A 22728-nucleotide genomic window follows, 5' to 3' on the forward strand; every position below is an offset into this window, starting at 1 on the left:
CCTTTTCTTTCTAAACAAATATAAGCAGTTATACAAGCCTCTGTAAAAGTCAGCAAGAATTTCACCCCCTGCCCACCACACACACACACCTGCCTATGTAGACCCTGCAAAACATTAACAGGTAAGATGCTTGCCAGCAGCATCTACTGCAAGATAGAAAGTTGTCAATGTTTCAGATGACTCGGTGTTTTTGTTTTCACTGGTTTTCAAACTAGTTAGCCAGGGTCGGGGAGAACCAATTAATTCACAATATTTCGTTCCATCCAGGTTTTCACCCCAGAGTACTGCTCTCAGCTTTATACCTGCAGGTGTTATACTGCAATCTGTAAATACTCTCTGATACCAGATGCTAGTTTTCATGGAGAACGTCATACAGGGGCGGTTCTCAATGGCAAAGCCCCTTGGGCATTTGAGAAAAAAAAAAAAAAAAAGCTTCTCTACCCATCCATCTTCACAAAAGGGGACTGACTGCTTGCTCTGCACAAGAATGCAATAAGGTAGCTCTGCAGGGGCTAAGGTTTTATTGTCGTCTCCAGATAATAACTAAAAACAGAATATCGGTTCCAAAGCACATATAGAAATTAATTTATTTAGTCTGCACGCAAGGTGGACCTGTCTTCCCGCTCCTTTGGGAGAAACCTTCACCCAGACCTGGGCTAGCCAGCCTCGCACAACCAGCAGCACCGCCCATCCACGAACCTGTTACTGCAACGTCCCCAGGAGCTAAAAAACAACCCCTCTCTCCCTCGCACAGGTTGCGATCGCGCGTCTCTTCGCCGTGCGGCAGCGGGAGGAGCCCGCTGAGGCCAGATACTGGGGGCCCCATCCCGATCGGCGGGCCAGGGGAACGAAAGCAGCTTTGCACGAAGCCCCTCTCCCCTCCGCATCGGTCTCGTGGGAAAAAGGGAAGGAAATAGAAGAGGGGGAGAGGTAAGGGATTACTCCTGGAAAAAGAAGCAACCGCACCCTTGCTCGCGGCCCCCCGAGACTGTTACATAACGACAGCACGGAGCATAGGGCTGCGCACCCCTGCCTTATTGGGAGAGACTCTGATCCCACCGAGGCACCACAGATAAGATACAGTGCTGTGCAGCTACGTCAACGTTCCCGCCTCCTCCCCTTGGGTCCTCATTAACCGAATGCAAATTAATTAGCCAGCAAGCTAAAGAAAAAGCTTGCTGGCTAATTAATTTGCATTCGGTTAATGAGGGGGTGGGGGCAAGAAACATCCCTGCTCAAAAGAAGGGGGGAGGGAGGGGGCTCAGGAGCCTAACTGTTTCACCCACAAGAAGCGCGTACTTACCGCCGGCTCTCCGAGGGAACAGCAAGTCCTGCCAGCCTAACCTGACTCTCTCCCTCTGGCTGCGGCGCTACTGGGAGCCAGTCTCAAGCCGGCGCGGCGGCTCAGCCAAGCTCCCGCCCTCGCTGTCCGGGTATTGGCGAGCGCTCGGCACCGCCTGCCCGACCCCTTCTGCCGCTCTCTTCCATAGGCCAGATGGGCTGTCTAGCTGCCGGTCGCTCGCGCCTTCCCCGAAGCGTGAGGTAATGAATCAGCCTAGGGGCAGCCTCTGCCTTTGCTGCCTTAAATGGCTGGTTATTGCCAGCAGCGTTTCTCCTCTCCTCCCTGCTTATTACCCAGTGCTCGGCAGCAGGTGGCCAGGGAGAGGTGGAGGGGAGACCGCGCGAGCGGGAGGAGGTAACTTCCTTACCGCTCCCACCGCTAGGAGCTAAGAGAGACGGGGTGGGTGCGTGCATGCGTTAACCTGCATCGGGTAGTATGAGGGTTGAGGCCAGGTGTAGCAGCTTCTGCCATTTCTAGTATCCTATGCTCCCTTCAGGAAGGAAATTCAGAAACCAAGGAACATCTCGGCAGGACACAGGTCCTGTGTCCTGCCAGGCTCTGTCAGCTTCTGATCCTGATGGCTGCCCAGTTCGTCATAAATTGTGCTTGTTGACAAATAACAAACAATTAAAAATAATTAACTAAAAAGGAATGGTCTGATCTGTGCAGTGGAGAAGGTGTTCCACAAAACGCTGTGTCTCCCACCTCATACCTGCTTAGGACCAGGTCTAGGGCTGACACAGTAAAGAGATGCACCAGTGTGGGGAAATCCACTCAAAAATATTTGAAAAGAGACAGTTCAGGAGTTGGCAGAAGTCTACTGAACTGTCATGCATCCTCACTTCTGAATTTATAACCAGAGTTCAATCAGACCAGAGTCCACCAGATCTAAGTGGACCATAACTTGGTAATTGCTATGCTAAAGTATTGGAAATAAAATAATCCTTCTGCAGAAATGAAGAAGAAAAGAAAAAAGATTCAATTAATGAGCAGTGGTGCCTCAATCTTTCAAATGCAAGATAGTTATATAGCTGACTTTTTAAAAGTCTATATATATATTTGCAATAAGACATTGGAATAATAATTTTTAAACTAGTTTATGTTATTATTCTGGTATTCTAAGGCATGAGCCAGCACTTCATAAATGCTCTAAGGCCTCTTCACATTAGGATTGAGTTTGGCTGCACTACAGGTATAGGTTTTACAGTAGGGTATGACATACACATTTGTAATCTCTTTTGAGAGTGCAAACCAAAATCATGATGTTGTTGTTTTTTTCCCAAGTTTTCTCTTTCACCATGAGGCACAGGAAACCTACCCTTTATGAAACTTGAGCTGCCTCAGAAAGATTCCCTACCCTGCAACTGAAAAACAGATTAAGAAAGGTATGGTTTTAAATGAGAGACTAGTTTTGAATGCAAAAATGAATGCAATATAGATTAACAAAAAATGAGGTATAGTAAGTAGCCCAGTGGAGAATACTCACCTAATGTTTAATACGGGGCTGGTGCTACAATGTTTTCAACTATTTCCCCTACCTCATAGAGTGTAGACTGTAATAATGTTTCTCTTAACAGAATTTTTCATGGCAGCCCATGTTCCTTTCTAGTAGCAAAATACATGCAGAATCAGAATTACCCAAATTTGATTGTGATAGATTAGATTTGATTACAGTTTTCTCAGAATCATGATAGCAGCAGGATAAAGAAGAAAAAGAAAAAAAAAATTGGAGAAAGGAGAGGAACTTACACATATTAACTTTTCTGATCTTACTACAAATACGTATTGCTTTATTGTTTTGTGCAAAGTTATTACGTTTCCTACTGGGTTCCTTTCAAAATACAGCATTGGTTAAAGGAAAGAAAATACAGATTACTTGTTCCCTTAAACTATGCAACTTTTTCCTTTAGCGCACAGTTTAAAGAGAAAAAAAAATATTAAAAAAAGCTAAGCTCCATATCCTTTGTCAAGCTTTGAAAACAAATTATTTTTGTAGTAAAACGTGTTGTAAATCTTAACTACAACAATAGAGTGTCATATTCTAAAAATGATTTTAAAAATCCTCACTTAACAAAAATTCCACCATTCCTACAAGGAAAGTCAACTTTCCCCATCTAGAGCTTCAGGAAAAATATAAAGTTGTCTCACTGTTAGACCTTAGAAAACTGATAATTTAAGGGAACGAGAGAGGGAGCATATTTGTTTAAAAGACTGGCATTTCATACATTCCATTTGATGGAAAAGAGTGACAGAACAATTCATAAAATGTGAAATTTGCTTTAGGTTGACATTTTTATTTAAATATAAACAGCAGACCTTAATGTTATCTAACATACCTAAATATTTTTAAGTCAAATAACATAACATAGTTGATCTAAAATTTCAGTTGAACAAAGACTTTTTTTCCACTTTCCGGAAAATGCTTAAAGTAAAAATACTCTGAAATTCATTAGTATAACAGTTTTTAAAAATTTCCCCTTCCCTTTCATTTTCAAATTTAAAAAATCTCATTCATTTAAGGATTAGTGAAACACTGAGTTAATAAGTTAAAAGCAGTTGTATGCGAACTTATTACCAGCTATATCTCTTTTCATTAGAAATGCTAACTTAAGACCTGTAGCTACACATATATGTGAGATTCTTAGCATCCATCATGACTTTTGCCACCCCACCTACACTGATTGTCATTTTATTGTTTAGAAGTTATTTTCTTAATAATTGTCTATATCAGCCCCAGATATAGCTAGCAGTGTAGCAAGGAAACCTTAAAGAATCTTGAAATGCTCCTGTACTGTAAAATCAACGAAATTAAAACTCATTGATGCACTCCATCAATTCTGTCAGCAACTAGAGGATCTAAAATCTTTAATTTCTGGACTGAAATATAAATTGACAAAGTATTTTTATTATTATTACACAATGACAGAAAAATCTAGAACTGATCACAGGAAAGTCTTATGACAGAGTACAACAAGCAGATTAACAAAGATCTTTTTGATAATAACTTAAATATGGAAAAGAAGTTCTTTCTGTTAAAAACAAAAGCCATGCTCTTACAGTTTCATGATTTTTCTTCTTCATCTTGTATAGAGAGAAAATTAGGAGGTCCAAAGATCAGCTAGAATTCAGTTTGGCTAGAGCAGTAGAAGACGACAAAAATGCTTTTGTAGATTATACATTACACATTTACACATTACAGCATACATTTTATAAATACATTAACAGCAAAAGGAGGACCAAGAAGAATCTCCATCCTTTATTAGATGTGAGGGGAAAGATAAGGATGAAAGCTGAGGATAGGGCTGAGGAACTTAATGCCATTTTTGCCTCAGAATTTATTAGTATGGCCAATTGTTCTCAGGGTACACAGCCCCCTGAGTTGGAATATGGTGACAGGGAATGAGATGAAGCTCCTACAATCCAACGGGAATATGGAAGTGACGTATTACACCATTTGAACCTTCACAAGTCTATGGGGCCTGACAGCATTCATTTGAGGGTATTGAAGGAGCTGGCAGAAGTGCTCACCAAGCCAGTTTAAGTAATTTACCAGCAGTCCTGGCTAACCGGGAAGGTCCCAGTTGACTGGAGGTTAGCGAATGTGACACCACTCTACAAGAAGAGTAGAAAGGAGGATTTAGGGAGCCATGGGCTTGTCAGTCTGACCTCAGTACCAGGGAAGCTTATGGATCAGCTTGAATGTCATCCCACAAAACATACAGGAAAATCGATTGATCAGATGCAGCCAGCACGGATTTATGATGGGTAAGTTCTGCCTGACTAACTTCACCTCCTTCTATGACAAGATGACTCAGTTAGTAGATGAGGGGAAGACTGTAGATGTTGTCTACCTGGATTGCAGTAAAACATTTGACATTGTTCCCCACAGTATTCTACTGGAGAAACTGGCTGCTCATGCTTTGAACAGGTGTACAGTTCATCTCATAAGCATATAGAGAGCTGGACATCCTGATCTTCACAGGACTGCTTCTGAGGTTTTTTCTCCTGAGAAATTAGTATCCAGTCTTATCATTCAGCTTCTTTGTAAGACAAACCACTAAGTACAAAGAATGTTTCATTGTCTTCTATTTCCAATAATAAATCCCTAGTAATGGTGGCAGCATATCTGAATTGTCATGTTACTCCTGCAATATAGTGCTGAATGAATTCCAAGCACAAAATGGCAGCATAGGGATAACCTGTTTTTGTTTTCTACATAGATGTCAAGATAGCCTGAAATGTGAGTAGAGAGATGTGGACCAGGATGGGCAGCTGTTGAGATGCATGCTTCCCCTTTCTAGTTTTGTTTGTTTCAAACATGTAGAGGAGGAACTTCATTCTGCCTTGCCTTCTTGCAGTCTTGGTGAGTAGCAGCAAGAGAATCAATCAAGTAAAATCAAATGCTGGACAACAGCTGCTCAGAACTCATTTCCTTCCAGCTCTGTTAGATGGATTATGGAGAATGTATTGAGGTTATGCACAGTGAGAATACTTCCTGAATTCATGTAAGATATGCTTTCTACCTGACAGACTTTTTCCATGACCCTTAAAGGTTCAAGGTGTTTTGTTTGTTTTGTTTTGTACTTTTAAGCCTATATTACTAGCTTTACTAGTTCAACTACCAGCATTTCTGCCAAGTTCTGGCACTCTATCCATATAGATTAAAAAAAAAAAAACAGCAAACTACTTCAGGACAAGAAGGTGATGAAGAGCAGTCATTGTCAAGTGACAAAGGGGAAACCATGCTTAAACAACACGATAGCTTTCACAATGAGGTGCACAGTGGGGTGGATGAAGTGCATATTGTTTAACTTTAGGAATTCTTTTGATGCTGTCTTCCATAACATCCTCTTAGAGAAGGTGACAATGTAAGGATGAAATACTTAGCAGACAGTGAGGTGGACTGAGAACTGGCTGAAGGTCTGGGCCTAAGCAGATGTTTATGTTCAGTGGTGCAAAGTCCAGTTGTAAGCAAGTTACTCATAGTAACTCAGGACCAAATGATGGATCCAATTCTGTTCAACATCTTCATTAATGATCTGGACAATGGGGCAGAGTACACCTCAGCAGGGCTGCACATGCTACAAAAATGAGAGGAGTGACTGACAGACCAGGTAAGTGTCCTGCCATTCAGAGGGATCTGAACAGGCTAGAGAAATGGGCAGAAAGGAAACTCATGATATTCTCCAAGAAAAAGAGCAAAGTCATGCACCTGGGGAGGAACAACCCCATGTAGCAGTACATGCTGGGAGCCCACTAGATGGAAAGAAGCTCTGCAGGGAAAGCCCTTTGCATCCTGGTTGATATCAAGTTAACCACAAGATGTACCCTTTCATCAAAAGTGGCCATTATTATTCTGGGCTGCATTCAGAATAGCTTTGCTAGCAGATCAGGAGAGGTGATCCTTCCTCTCTATTCAGCTTTGGTGAAGCTACATCTGAAGTACCACTCTGGGCTCCTCAGTACAAGAGAGATACAGACTTACTAGAGTGATTCCAGCACAGAGCCACAAAGATGATGAAGGGAGAGGCTGAGAGAGCTGGAACTGTTCAGGTTGAGATGTCTCGGGCGGGGGGGGTTGCGGTCTTAGCAATGTGTATAAATACCTAATAAACAGAGTGAAGAGGGAGACAGATTATTCTAATTTGTGCCCATTGTCACAGGGGCATGTTAATGGCAATACTGAATCTACGCCCAACTCCAAGCTTTTCTTCTGCAGGTGTTTCAAAGACAGCAAAAATTACTTTCTGAAAAAAAAAAAGGCAACCTCTGGTCTTCCAGCTTTCTGGAAAAGGAAAGCTAGGCCTTGGGACCCTGACTCTTCCCTTTTCAGCCTGTGTGTTTTGTAAACTAAGGGAACGTTGATTGAAGAAGGTGACTATGTTAAGGATATTGTATTCAGAGACATTTAGGGGAGTAGTTGTAAAGAAGAGCTTAAACGCACAATAGCAAAACTTTCTATAAAAGTGCAGATGTAAATTCTGAGATAAGATCACGTCACATGGACAGCAAAACAAAGAGTGAAGATCTATGCAATCCCACAAGAGTCTGTGTCCCCTTACCAACATTTAACATTATTTATGGGAGAGGTTTTTGTCTCTGTAGAAGGTTAATTCATGTAGCACTCATTCCCTTAAAAAAAAAAAAAAGAAAAAAAAGTAGTGATGTTTCTATTACATACAGTACCTCAGTTCTGGTTATGCATCAGATCAGGTTCCTATCCAATAAGTTGCCTAATCAGGCTTTATACAAGTCGCATTGTGGAGTCACAGAAAGCATTTTGACTTGTAGAGAAAATACCAAATCCCAGTTCCACAATTAAGATACTGCTTTTGTCCCCACATTATCTTTGGCCTGAGTGCTTATTCTTGCAGCTTATTTTTTACTGGTAAAAAAAAAAAAAAAAAGTTACTACTGCTTGCCAGCTGTGTATATTTTACCAAAAAAAACAAAAACTTTTGTGAACATATTTATCATCAAAGTCTAGTTGGAAGTCAGTAACTAGTAGTATACTAGTCAATATTGAGTCCCAGTATTGACTGAGTCCTGTTCAACTTCTTTATTAGTAATCTGAATGATGGGACAGACTCCTCAGGAACTTTGCAGGTGACTGGGAGGAATGGCTAGTGCTCCATACTGCCATCTGGAGGGACATCCGACAGGCTGGAGAAGTGGGCTGACAAGAGTCTCACGCACTTCACTGAGAAGTGCAAAGTCCTGCAACTGGGGAGGAACAACCCCAGGCTGATGGCCAACCCAGCTGGCAAGCAGATTGACGGAAATGAACCTGGATGTCCTGGTGGACACCAAATTGAATATGAGTCAGCAAAGTGCTGCTGCTTGAAAAAAAACTGTAGGACTAATCTGCGCTGCATCAGCACACATTGCTAGCAAGCTGAGGGAAGAGATCCTTCCCCTCTACTCAGTCCTGGTAAAGCTACACCTGGAGTACTGTCTCCTGTTCTAGGCTACCCAGTACAAGACGTGGACCTACTGGAGAGAGTACAATGAAGGACCACAAAGATAATGAAACCACTGGAGCATCTCTTCTGTGAGGAAAGGCTGAGAAACCCAGAGCTATTCAGCTAGAAGAAAAGGAGGCTGAGAGGAGAATTTTGCCAATGTATATAAATACCTTAAGGGAGGGTAAAGACAGGATAGAACCAGGCTCTTTTTAGCAGTGCCCAGTGACAGGACAAGAGGCAGTGGGCACAAACTGAAACATGGGAAGTTCCCTCTGAACATCAGGAGGCACTTGTACAGGTTGCCAAAAGAAGTTGTGGAGTCTCCCTCCTCGGATCTACTCAAAAGCAATCTGGACATAGTCCTGGACAAGCAGTTCTAGGTGTCCCTGGTTGGACCAGATGACTTCTAGAGGTCCCTTGCAACATATGCCATCTTGTGATTTTGTGATAAGACTTAAGAATTTTTCTCAATACAGCATGTAATGGGAGATCTAAACTTTCTCTCTCTCCCTCTCTCTCTCTCAAATCACATATTAACGGTAACAACACTGTAAACCTGATTAGATGTATTCAGTTATCCAAATGCTGAAGAGGCAGTGCCAGTCATTTTGATGTGTACCTGAAGAAGAGCTTGGCTAGTTTTTTTTTTTTTAATATTCCTCTCTGAGATTATTGCTAATCAAGAATTAATTTTAAAATGGTATAAAAATATGAAAATGTGATAGAAATCATCTACTTGTAAAATGTGGTCCTCTTGGCTTTAAAAGCTGTTATTAGCTGAATTCCTATTCTCCTTATTTCTTGCTATAATATTTTTTCATGAAACAAGCCTGGAATCAGACTGGTGGCATAGGTTACTTCTAGTAACATAAGAGTGAACATCAGATGGTGTTTGAAAGATAACAAATTATTAATAATTAAAAATAAAACATTGCTCACAAACCTGAACCTCCATTACCACTTAAAGTCTACCATACATCAACATTTGCGTTTCATTTGCCTTTCCAAAAACATCCCACAAATTGTTTTATACCAAATCTATTGTCTGAGTTAAAAAAATAAAAAATAAATCCTCCCCCACCAAACATGCCTTTTGGAACATGTTTACTATATACTCAAATACAATCATTTTCCCTCAGAGATGAGAATATATTTATCACAAGTTACTGCTATGACCTCTAACTGTTCTCCTCCTGCCCATTCTAGCTGTTGTGACGACAACTTTTTTTTTGTTCAACACAATATATGCACTCTGTAGAAGTCAAAGAGCTTGCAGACCTTTTGAATTTTAACAGACAAACAGTGCTATTAGCCAGCAAACATTCTATTTTACCAAAACTTCTGACATCATGATGAACTACAAAAATAAGATCTTTATATCAAAGAATTACTTAGGTAAGATACTTTGATAAATCAGGTGAATATCTTATCAAAGTCTTAGCGTTTCCTTTCAGTATTAAGGTGAGACACCAGAAAGATGCACTGGCACTGTGTGTGAGGAGTATGCTGCAGATCTGCACTCTGAGAGAATCATAGGCGTCAGAACTTCAGCAATCAAGAATTCATAAAATAACTGACGAAGACAGAAAAGGCTTTACAGGCAATGCTGATTTTGAGAGTTCTGTTTTCTGACTCCCACTTTTTACTTCTAACCTTTAAGTAGAACATTGTTCCCTTGAATATTGTGCCAACCTGACTGGGGGAGGGGCAAAAAAGAATTGATTACATCTTTGATTCAATTCAGGTGGTAGTCCACAAATGACTCATGGCAACAGAAAGAGCATGCTACTAATCCATAAAGGGGAAAAGACCATCATAATTCCTTACACAAGCATCGTAACAGAAGTCCTTTAAGTTGTAATAAATTGAACATAACATTATATGTTATGTTCAAACAGAAAACACATATCCCTAAGGAACAGGATGGGGGAAGGGGTGGAGGAAGCATCTCAGAGGGAGATCAAGAGGGAAAGGAAACAGTCCCAACCACAAACATCCTGGTTTGAGTGAACAAACCTTCCTAGATAAAAACTGTATCAAGACTTTGATTTCAGTTACCTGACAAATTTCCTCGGTGGCTCTCACAGTTGATTTTGATTACAACTGTATTTTGCATCATGAAATATACATGCATATAAAGCAGCATAAAAATTCAGACCAGAAGCTCCTAGTATATCAGACTTATGAAAGATGAGGAATCAAATTTTCACCAGGTATATCTGCAAACAAAACGTGTTTTTGTATTAATATTTACAAACTATTGCAAGTCTGTAGCATTTGTCCAGCTTGCAGATAACAGTGGTACAACCCCCCCAATACATCAGTACTGAATTTTAAAGGTTTTACTTTAGAACTACTGAAAAAGCACTTCTCATCCAGTATTTTTTTTTCATCCAAGCAAATATTGAATTAAAAGATGAGTATTATATTTTCTTCATTTTTAAGACACAAGGGATCACAAAAGCATCCACCTTTTTTAGATCCAGGGTAGAATTAATGTAGCGAGCATTTTCACACAACTACAAGTATTGTTACTCTCATATCAAGTATTCTCTAGGGTAATGAAACATGAAACAAGAATTTACAAATATGGGGAAACAAAAACCACTTTCACAGATTATTATGGTTAGAAAATGGGAAACATTAATAATTATCACAATTCATTCAGCTCTGTCACTGCTGAAATAAAATATTCCTCTTTGAGGATGTTCAAGTTAAGACCTGAACAGAAACTGGTACACGATTAAATGGGAAACATTTCATCATTGTTGTCATGATGCTAGAACAATGATTGCTGTTTAGTTTCTATAAAACGCAAATTCCGTAACACATTACTTAACATTTTTCAACCAAGATTCAGCATATATGGCAACTTTATACAGGGATCCTCACATGAAAGAGGACAAAATTGAGGTTTCTGCCACGTACAAAAACTTTATGATAACATAATACAACTAAAAAACAATATATATATATACACACACACATACATACACATATATATGTGTATATATATACATATATATATATAAAATGTACAACAGATTAGTTAGTAGTAGCATTTGAGGTTTCTGGAGACTGAAGAAATTCGTAAGGATCGTGAACCATGTCTTGCTGTTCTCCAACACTCAGATGAGAAGGACTTCCTGAAGCAAATGGGAAAAAAAAAAATCTAAACCCTTAAAAGTACAGAAAAATGAAATAAACAAATAGCATGGTTATTTAGTATGTTGCCTTCAGTCTTTTAAAGCAACACAGAAATTTAAATGATATTTAAACAGGGAGATTTTAAAAAGAAACCGCAAGATTCTTTAGCAATTTAGATTCTTTTTGAAAAGCAATTATTATTATTACTTTGAGTTGAAGAATTACAGAAGATGTAACTTAGTATATCCAAATAACATCGCATACTTTCTTAAAAGTGACATCAAATTGTTGTGTGTTACCCTATCATCTTGTCTTATCGTTAAATTATTCAGTTGACAATGGAAGGCTATTGCAAAATCCTACCTGTGACTTGTTGCGTATAGGTATGCCACAGTTATATAAATTTATATTGTATAATACACATAACTATATAACATATTCATTAGTATTTCCTAAAAGCATAAAATGCAAGGGCATATTGTCATCTCCCAATCAGTTTCATATACTGTGTTTATGTGGCTAGGTTTTGGTAGCTGTGCAAAAAAAGCAGTGCAAAAGCTGTAGGAGAAAGGAGTGAGAAAAATGTGAAAAACCAACTATTCAGACACCAAGGTCTGCCAAGAAGCAGAGGGTGGAGGTGCTCCAGGCATTGGAGCAGAGATTCCCCTGCAGCCTAAGGAGATGATCATGGTGAACCAGACCCTCTGCAGGCCATGGAGGACCCAACAATGCAGCAGGATGCCCTGAAGGAAGTTGCAATCTGTGAAGAGCCCATGCAAGAGCAGCCTCCTGTCAGGAACTGCAGCCCTGCCAGAAAACCTGCTCCAGCATGGAACTGCGGCCCATGGGGGATCCCTGGAAAGGACCCACACTTGAGTAGTTCTTGAAGAACCGCAGCCCATGAGAGGGACCCATGTCGGAGCAGTTTCTGAAAGACTGTATCTGATGGGAGGGACTCTACACTGAAGGGAAAGAGAGTTGAGGAGAAAGGAGAATCAGAGACATGGACTGACCACAACCCCCATTCCCCATCCCCCTATGCCACTCTGCAGGGATGAGGAAAATCTGGAGGTGAAGCTGACCCTGGAAGAAGAGTGGAAGGGAGGTTTCGTTTTATTTCTCACTATCCTACTCTTTTATTAATTGGCAATAAATTAAATTACCCTTCCCAAAGTCAACTGTTTTGCCTGTTATGGTAATTACTGAGTGATCTCCCTGTCCTTATCTTGATCAATGTGTTTCTTTGATCATAGTTTTCTCCCCATCCTGCTAAGGAAGGAGAATGAGAGACGGGTTTGGTAGGTAGTCGGCAACCAGCCAATGTTAAGCCACCACACTTCATAATTATTTCCATTGTGCTTAATATAAGTCTAAAATAAGTAACTACAACTAATGTGCTTAATTCTACAGACCAAAACTGTCTTCCCAGTTGCCTTTGCCATGTGTATTAAAAAAAAAAGTTACCCTGCAGTCTGCATGCTTTATTTTATCAGAGTAGTTTCATGCTAAAGACCTATGTAAATTAAAAGGCAAATTTTAACTAGTTTAAATTATAATAGAAATACTGTAACTTCTATGACACAGTTAACTTTACCAAGATGATGCTGGTCTCTTTCAGAGGTATTGGAGAGAGAACTCAAATTGGATGAAGGCCGAGATCCCACTCTGTCAGCTTGAGCCTCATGAAGGTCCTGCAGCAGCTTAGTTGTTTCATCCAGGTGTAAATGGTTATCATCATGGTCAAGTTCCTTCTTCACTTTCCCTAAGGGCCATCAGTTACCAACCAAAAACCTGTAATTAGCATATGTGGACTGACTCATGAATTACTAAGTCATTGTAAATAAATTCTAAAGTAAATTAATGCAAGTGTTTTCTATTACACAAATATCGGAATATTGCATTTTCCTCTGTACTTCTGAAAGGCATCAGCTGCAGTTTTCAGTTTCAAGACATACATGTTGAAATGCATTTGGAGATATTGGAGGATGAAGGAAAGAACCATGGGAAATTGAAGTGATTCCTAGTACTTAAACAGCTATAAGAGTTAAATTTGTCTTTGTGATCTGTTAAACTCCAGACAGGAAATAATAGATCTAGTTTGCTCCAAAGGAAGGGAAACCAGTAGGATAACTTAAATATTTAACCTAAAATATGGTTAACATAGAACATGATTCAAGGAGGTGAAGAAATCCCCATCACAGAAAGTTTTAAGAACGGTATCTTCTCCAGTTGCACTCATTTTACAGGAAGCCAAAGAAAACTATGATGAAGAAAACATGCTGTTCATCTGAAGACTTAAAAAATAAACTCTCTCTTCTCTTTGGACTGTCTTCAACACATACCTTGCCTAACATTGCAAGAATTATGTGAAATAGAATATGTCATAATCTCTCTCCAGAAACTACGTACTCAAGAAGTTTAATTATTTAATGAAAGACTAAAGCAGCAGCTTTCAATGGAGCAGGAGATTCATAGCAAAACGGACACCCCTAAACATTACCTATAAAACAGGTATTTATTTGTGTTTCTGAACTGCAGTAGTATTAGTGTGTAACAACATAATCCGAGCTTACAATTGCTTTTCAGATACTACTGCGTATATGGGAGAAATCTGTAGCATTTTTCTTTAACTTTCAATCACCTTTCTTATGATTTGTAATAGGTAGTTTAACAACTTTCACATACTGCAAAAGTTATTTCTGATTACATTCTTGAAGACATTTGGCCACCTCAGCCTGCAGAAATGGGAACATTATATATAGTAGCATTTAAAGTAGGATGCCTATACCATATGTGGATTTGACACCATATCCCAATCTTTATACAGTCACCTTATTTGAAGCTAAAATCTTTCCAATACCTGGATTTTCTTTTTTTTTTTTTTTTGGTTGGTTTGTTTGTTTTGGGACACTCCAAGTGGTGATATCTTTGAGCTTTGTATATTTACTTACCTACTTTACCTACTTCTGAAGTTATTTCAAAAGACAGCATCTGAAGCAATAACCTTTCTGAGCCAAAGCTCCATATTAATTCCTAATACTTGGGGTTACTATGCACACATAAAACACAGGTAAAGCTAACAAAATGTGGAGGTACAAATACTTTGTTTTCTTCAGTGGTACAAGAAAAGTTACCTTTGCTAGCACATGAATGTCTCAAAGGAAAAACAGACTAAGGTTTCATTTATGTTGTACCAGCCCTAGACTTTTAGCTACGTTAACTGTAGATTTATTACTACTTTTAGAGCACTTCTTCTTCTTAGCAAATCCAGCTGTTATTTTGTCTAATGGTACAACTAAACCATAATAGATGGCTTATATTTAATTACTTACCTAATGAACTTAACATGGAAATATCAAGAGATACATCTGAATATGGTTTCATAGAGAGAAAGTCCAAATCAGAAGTGTTACCATCTCCAGCAGATTCTCCAACCTAATTAAAAATAAAAAAAAAACATGAAAAAAGGCTAACAGTAATGATAAGTTTCATAACAACTAAGAGTTTAAGATTAATCCATACTCTCAGAAGTGTGCACCATCAACACTTGAAACTGGAACTTCTATAACCATCTTGGCAAACTTTCATGTCACAAGCCAAAGGTACCACCAGGACAGGCTCTGTCACATGAATGGCAAAAGGTCCAGAAAGAAACCTCCAAGGCAGTCGAAATATCTTACATCTCAACATCAAGGACTGTTGAAACTAATATCAGATCATCTCAAACTGAATTTCTTGCCAAATTCATCCCTGTCCCACAAAAGAACACTGGGGGAACCACGCCCTCACAAACAACTCCCATAACCCCTTTTCCCTCAATGCAACACTGGATGTACTGAAAATTTTATTAACTAATAAAATCTGTAAGGTATGCCTCCCTATTCTAGAGAGTATCAGCTGGAGCTGGACACTCTGTGCTTTTGGATAACGAAACAGAGTCTGCATTTTGTTTCAACTGCAATACTTCTATTTGCTATTACATGGCAAAACGCAAGAGATCAAAGTAAGAAACTCATTAAGCTTCAAAATACATTTCATCAGAATTCTTTGAGGTTGCGCGGTCCAGCAGGAGGTATAGGACATGCAGGTATATATACGACCTGGTATTTCTTTTTTGTATTTCTAGAAAAGATAACATAGCAGTTTTATGAATTAACCTAACCAGTCACCTTCTAGATAAATAAAAACCCTTCCATAAAACTTAAATTTCACTAGTCCGTATAATGTAATCCATATCATTTAAATGTGAATTGCTATGGAACACAGCGCATATCTTATGTTGTCACAAATAATTTGCAAGGTAAAATTAGTACCACTTAAAGAACTATTTATTGATTAGTAGCTGTTAAAGCCTAGGATATGCATTATTTTCCCCTACTTCCCAACTTACATTTTCAATGGATTGGGCAAAGCTGATAAATACTGCTTTTTTTTCCAGTTTTATGGCAGGTCAAACCTCAAATATTCATCATCAGCAGACCAACTATCTTTCAGATTCCTAAGTGATCTTTCTGACACTGGGATTCAGCAGACCAACTATCTTTCAGATTCCTAAGTGATCTTTCTGACACTGGGATTTAGCTACGTGTACTGTGTTTGTTTAATTAACAAGAGAATAGAGAAAAATTGGACTAACACACTAACTAAAGTAAGCAGTGTCAGATAATCCTTTTTAAGTACTGAGCTTATTCTAGATACTGAAATTTTAAACCTCTACCTCAGAGCATGCACGTTCTTCCACTGAAGCACAATGAACGTACTCTGTACTCCCCATTTTCTACAAACCATTTTACCATAATCTGTTTGGAAGAATCTGGGCAGGTATTACGCAACTTGTGTTCTTCTTTTATGAGAACTGGTAGAACCTAAAGAAAAACCAAATCACTTTAGATCTTAGCATTTCACAGGTTATACACTTATGTTTCCTAAGAATACTCCTAGCTTGTGTAATCGACTGCTTTACCACAATCAGATCCTAAAACAACACAGAATGCTGTCTTGTTTTGTGATGTTTGGACAGATCCTCTAAAAGAAATTAATAAATAAAGACTAGCCCTTCTCTAATGGATGACCACACACAGTCACATGAACAATTTAGAACTAGCCAGGATTCTAACAGACCATTTTTTCCTCACAATACAAAAAAGGTTCATAAATCATAGAATGGCTTGGATTGGAAGGGACCTTAAAGATCACCTAGTTCCAAGCCCACTGCCATAGGCAGGGATGCCAGCCACTAGATCAGGTTGCCCAGGGCCTCATCCAACCTGTTCTTGAATACCTCCAGGGATGGGGCATCCATGACTTCTATGGGCAACCTGTTCCAGTGCCTCGGCACCCTCTGAGTGAAATAAACGGAGTGCTATATTACACAGAATAGATGAACATTAAATAAATTTGAATGTTCACAGCCCAGACACTATCATGTTCTCTACTTCAAAAATCAAGACATTTTTTTCAATTAAAAAAACACGAACAAAAAAACCAAGCATCAGTATAACTTACTTTAACTTCATCCAGTGGTTTTATTGGGATGTTTCGTCTCTGGAGAGAAACAGCAAGAATTACGTTTATTCAACATACGACAAAAGCTTCTCTTTTGTACAACTTCAAGCATATTCAAATTTCTCACACAAAATAAAGCTAGAATCAAGTATCAAGCATTTCAAGTATGTGTAATGAAATTACAACATAACTGTTATTGTTTTGACATATTTTAGTATTATGCATTTTAACTAATCTGAGTCTCCTTATGCTATTTCTTCTATCTGTTAACTTCACATTCAAGTGCAGCATTTTAGTCATTACTTCAGTAACTTCTGATTCCAGATCACTTAAGATTGCGCTTTCAGAGATAGTCATTATTACTCATATGTAGCAGCACAACATACTCAAGCATAAAACACCATGGCACGTTGCTAATGAAACACATTTAACTGCACAAAACCTCCTCATATTCATAACGCAACTGGACAGTATTTCTTAGTGTGAAGAGCCACTGACCACTTGTTTGAAATTTCTTAACAGAAAATTTATTACAGAATCACAGAATCATCTAGATTGAAGAGACCTCCAAGATCACCTAGTCCAACCTCTGACCTAACACTAACAAGTCCTCCACTAAACCATATCACTAAGTTCAACATCTAAACGTCTTTTAAAGACCTCCAGGGATGGTGACTCCACCACTTCCCTGGGCAGCCCATTTCAATGCCTAACAACCTTTTCAGTAAAGAAGTTTTTCCTAATAGCCAACCTGAACCTCACCTGGCACAACTTTAGCCCATTCCCCCTCATCCTGTCACCAGGCATGTGGGAGAATAGACCAAACCCCACCTCACTACAGCCTCCTTTAAGGTACCTATAGAGAGTGATAAGGTCGCCCCTGAGCCTCCTCTTCTCCAGGCTGAACAATTCCAGCTCCCTCAGCCGCTCCTCGTAAGACTTGTTCTCCAGACCCCTCACCAGCTTCGTCGCCCTTCTCTGGACTATTCTTTCAATATTCATACAACAAGGTAGCAAAAATGGTAAGGCGTGTGTTTTATTTTAAAGCTAAGTTACATACTTTGTATACACACGTTTCCACATGTAAAAGAATATTTAAAATATTATTTTAGAAGACTTTTTTTGAACTAATACTTTACATTTTTTTCCTGCTAGGGAGGTTTCATATACAAACTTTTTTTTTCCAGTACAGACTGGAAAAAATACCCAGAAAATGCTGATGGATGTTCCATATTTTTCATTACATTTTCTCCTTTTACCACAAAATTAACCACCCTCTCCTATTTTCTAAGGCTACAAAGGTTTACCATAATTTTATTTTCACTATGTCAGGAAGTTTGAATACCTTCCACCTCTCCTCCCCTTCTCCACTCTTTACTTCTAGAATCAAAGTGTCGTCATTTTAACCAGCAGGCACTTATTTCAAACTGAGTGGTTTTATGAGTGAAGATAAGATGAAACAAGGTTCAAACAAGGTTCCGCAATTTCTTGTAGTTTATTTTGTCTTAGACTAACATTCCCAAATGCAAATATTTCCCCTGGTATTATACACGTATCTGAGGAAATCTCCTCTTCAGTCTTAGTATGGATCTTGACGGTAAAGTGCTTTTGAAAAAAGCTAAAAGGTTTTCTTTCAGACATATTATGCAGATTTAAAAGCTAGCACTGTTAGGTAATAGGTATCAGTACAGTGGTATTAATCCCTTCTCCAATACTTCAAATTATTAACCCTTCCACAAAGAATACATTTTGCATTTAAACAAAGAAAAATAAATCCTTAAAATATCCTTTGCATTATAACTCAGAAGCAGAAATTTAAGTCATGACACTGTGTGACAGGCTGCACACAACCCCAGTTTGTTGGTCACCCCCCCCCCCCCCCCCCCATATGCTGGCCCTGCTTGTTCCCTTCTGCAGTCACCTGGTGAACCACACTGGAGAATTGATCTAGCTGAGGAAAAGTTAGAGGAAGATTACTTCTCTGCTGATTAATTCAGTTAGCAATTTGTTTCCCCACGTGGTTGTATGAACATCTGAGCCTGCACTGCTTAACTTGACACTGGAAAACAATGCCACTCAAAGAATATTAAAAACCAGATACAGGCCCGTCCTTGTTTTCATGAACCTGTGACATTTCCATGCATCAAGGACACACCTGCTTTAGCTGACAAACAGTTTTGGAATGATCTCCATTAGTGATCTGGTCCAGAAGATCATCTACTATTTTCTTGCTGTAATTTCCAGCGTCCTTCACAAATTCTTGTAAGCTAGTAGGAATGGAGATACATCATTACAGAAAATGTTTACTTTCATAAAAGGTAACTTGTATGTTTTTCTCAACCTATGGTGCATTACACCTACATTTTCCTTCTTCCCTTACTCAATCACGCTTCTTTAGAAAAGCAATTCAGGTGTTCAAGATTTTTTTTAACCCACTACCAATAATATTTCAAGAGAAAATTTGCTGGTAGTTATGAAAAACAAATTAGATACCTATTTCCTTCCTTTAAACAAGAAACAGCAACAACAACAAAAAATCTAAGAAAACAAAACAAAAAAAAATCTAAGACAACAAAACAAACTTTGGATTAATTCTCTCCCTCCAAGGCTGACAATGTAATGAGAAGTGGCATTTTCCTTTTCAGGGAGCTCTAACTGTTTTGAAACTCCCTGGAGAAAAAAAAAAACAAAAAACTAATTTGCTTTTAAAATTCATTGAAATCTATTACTTACATATCCAAACCAGTTACTCCTGGGTATAAAGCAAATGGCCAAATAACTAGCAACCAATAACATCCTGTGGTCAAAGACCCATAATAACAAGATCTGGAACAGTCTTAAAATAAATGTGCAAATTACAAAATAAGTAAAAAATACTAGATCATCACCCACCCCCCCCCCAAAAAAAAAAAAAAAAAGGATAACAGCTAGAAAAGGAAGAGGATTTGGAGGCTCCCGGATGACATTTAGTCCAAATTGCTTTTAGTCATAAAATCGCTCTGAAATGTTAGACCTCTTAATAAGTGTTTACCTTAAGGCACACTGTATCCCAGTTTCATCACCATATGCTGTGTATAGGAGTTCCATTTCGTCTGATTTCAAATCATGAAAAACAGAGTTGTTTTGCATGGAAAGGGCTGTACTAGCACTGGTAAGAAAGGTAACTAGACAGGTAGAAATAGGAGATGACAAATGATTAATGCAAGTGTAAGAGATTACTTGAAAAGGAGATTTTTTTTCCTGAAACGTACAGAAACGTGTACTGCAGTGCTTTTTTTCCTCCAACAGAAATCAATTGCAATATCCAAAGGAAACTCTAGAAATAATTTTAGCCAAATGAACAAATGTACATATTACCACTAGAAAATAAATAAGTTGAGTCCCTCCCTTTCCCCTAATACCAGCAACCCCAAATTTTATATTCCTGCACTTCAAAAGAGCAAAGTCACTGAAAGAAAAAAAAAAATCGAAGTTTTTCTTCAGCCATTTTCTTCAGTCAAGATTTAACCAGGAAATTTAAAAAACAACACTTGCATGGTTTCTGTGACACTACAGTGCTACAAAACAGTGTGTTAGGAACTATTAGAAACGTCAGTGCTGGAAAAAAAAAAATGCACATTTGAGTTGATCAGCACTCTTGTTTGTGAAATTCTTGTCATATGATACAACAAAGTAAATGGCCAAAAGTTTCTTTCTCAACTCCAAATGCTGTTCCTCAGGAAAAAATGTTTTCTTCCACAGAAAATGGTGTACCTTAATTAAAAAGCTTCTATGGTACTTTCATTAATCAATAATCTCCTAACTAAGTTACGTTTAAATATGCAAAAAAAGTCATTACAATTAAAACTGCATTCTGCTGCAAATGGAATAATTATATATTATACAAATAACTAAGTGAACTTTTCCCTCAGGTGTGACAGGTATGATCTGAAATTATCTTTTATCTAGAAATTGCTCAAATAAGTCATCACAAAGTCAAAACATTCTTTGGCATTTACCTTTGTTTCTTCGTTCATCTTTAAAGCCCAGTGTAGTGAAGCCAGGTAATAATTTGCTTGACAGTGAACTCAGATCCACTGGGTGAGTCTCTTCCTCTAACAATTTGATTAAAAAGAAGATGATGATTTTTTTTTTAAACCTTGTGTTTAAAACTTACTTATGGTGAACATTTAGCTGTTGTTATTTTAAAAAGTTGTAGTTACTGTAAAAGCAAAATTCTGAGGTTCTGAGAACTGCTTAATTAAAATGGCTAAAATAATTTGGAATATGTTTTCATGATAAATAAATAAATAAAACAAAGGCAACTAATCTGTATTTAGGACACTTTCAGTTACTTTAAAATCTCACTGACCATGTTATGAAATCTAGCAGTAATTATACTCAGTTACTGAATAACAGAAAGCAAATTTATCACTAGAACCTTAGTAGAATAGAAAAAAATAAACTACAATAAAAATTCAGATTATAGAATTAGCTGTAAATCCGGTGTAACTACTATTAACTCTACAATCAAGAAAGACTATGGAGCATAGAAACATCAGGGAGCAGTACAGTGCTTTATAGTACACAGTGAACATTTGCTCTCCAAAAATTACCATCACTACCTAAATTCTCAGTAGCATGATTTCAGAGGTATTAATCCCATTCATTTTATTTCATTTTTTCAGAAATACGTGCATCATGGCAGCCAAAACGCTCAATTTCATTCCAGAACAATTTAATCCCAAATGAAAAAAAATGCAGACAGTAAAGGAAATACAGGTTTGCATCTCCTTATCAAAAAATCAACAGAAATGTGACTACTCAAAAGGGTTCATGCATTCCTGATACAGGTAAGCTGTAAATCAATACCAATCTCAAAATGTACAGAGAAAGGAGTACTAAAATCAACATGACATATGGCAGCATAAGGACTATGCTATGTCATTCATTACAAACTTTGAAGACTTCTGTATTTTGAGCTCAAAACCAAAAAGAGTGGAAAGTGTAAGATAATATAAATAATTTGTGGTAGTAACACAAACAAAAAGCATAGAAAAGATTAAGGAACTACAGAAAAAAATAAGCAAAACTTAATTAAGTTAAAACAAATTAAACCAATAATTTAGAACAGAAATGCATATACTGAATCATCTTTTTTGAATCTGTACATATCACATTCGTGTACCATTACAGCGCTTTCATTCATAATTTGTCTATTAAATTTTAATAGTCTAGCTAATTGGAGCAAAAGCCTGTCATGCAAGTTCTCTGTAAAGTTGTAGCAATATGTAATTGCTTATAAGGAGATATTATTTTACCTCACTGTTGGCATCATTAAAACAGAGCATCTGAAAACTTGACAGGTAAAGAGAAACATCTCTATTTAGTACCTCCAAAATAAGCTGCTGGGGAAAACTGTTATGGGAGTACAAATTTACTAAAAAGAAAAACAAAACCCAATAACAAAACAAAACAAAAACAAAAAAAGTCATCTGTACTGCACAGGATCTGTATGTACATTTAAGACTACAAAATCTACTAGAACATTCAGTATTATAGAAAGGTTTGCTTAGAAGATTACACCATTTACCTTCTGCTTCTGGATCAGATGAATTTACTACACTAAATAATAAAGTTCCATCTCCTCTTTTTTTCAGATAACCGATCTGTAAATACAACCACAAAGACATAGATGTAATCATTCAAAACAGCCCAAACTCAAAGGAGATGCCTGCTTACACAGAAAATTTTAAAAAGCATTTTTAGCTGTATTCAGATCCTTCCTAC

The 22728-nt window shown here is 38.0% G+C and overlaps 2 protein-coding genes and 1 long non-coding RNA gene across 12 annotated transcripts in view; 1 reads left to right on the plus strand and 2 right to left on the minus strand.

The window, feature by feature from the left end:
• Nucleotides 1–1461, minus strand: part of TPPP (tubulin polymerization promoting protein) — a 51829-nt gene extending 50368 nt beyond the window's left edge. For 2 of the 5 annotated variants that reach the window (XM_080578617.1, XM_080578616.1), the window contains exon 1: nt 1304–1458. The gene's annotated coding sequence lies outside the window, so the exon portion shown is untranslated. Of the gene's footprint in view, nt 1–1303 lie in introns of all 5 variants that reach the window. The other 3 variants (XM_080578613.1, XM_080578615.1, XM_080578614.1) reach the window with 3 other exon arrangements.
• Nucleotides 1462–1550: 89 nt separating this feature from the next.
• On the plus strand, nt 1551–8216 carry LOC308189028. The gene is made up of 2 exons (XR_013945953.1): nt 1551–2727; nt 5563–8216. It is a non-coding gene; the product is annotated as an uncharacterized lncRNA (long non-coding RNA).
• The window catches only part of BRD9 (bromodomain containing 9), a 32643-nt gene continuing 13530 nt past the window's right edge, over nt 3616–22728 (minus strand). For 3 of the 6 annotated variants that reach the window (XM_080578605.1, XM_080578604.1, XM_080578602.1), the window contains exons 9-17: nt 22532–22607; nt 20958–21053; nt 19991–20123; nt 19115–19226; nt 16960–16998; nt 16248–16319; nt 14787–14889; nt 13049–13216; nt 3616–11453 (exon numbers count right to left, since the gene is read on the minus strand). In XM_080578605.1, coding sequence (XP_080434731.1) covers nt 11353–11453; nt 13049–13216; nt 14787–14889; nt 16248–16319; nt 16960–16998; nt 19115–19226; nt 19991–20123; nt 20958–21053; nt 22532–22607 — 900 coding nt within the window. In that variant the 3' untranslated portion in view covers nt 3616–11352. Of the gene's footprint in view, nt 11454–13048; nt 13217–14786; nt 14890–16171; nt 16320–16959; nt 16999–19114; nt 19227–19990; nt 20124–20957; nt 21054–22531; nt 22608–22728 lie in introns of those variants that run through there. The other 3 variants (XM_080578603.1, XM_080578607.1, XM_080578606.1) reach the window with 3 other exon arrangements.

Source organism: Anser brachyrhynchus (assembly GCF_964034855.1).
Source record: "Anser brachyrhynchus genome assembly, chromosome: 2".
Classification (NCBI taxonomy): domain Eukaryota; kingdom Metazoa; phylum Chordata; class Aves; order Anseriformes; family Anatidae; genus Anser; species Anser brachyrhynchus.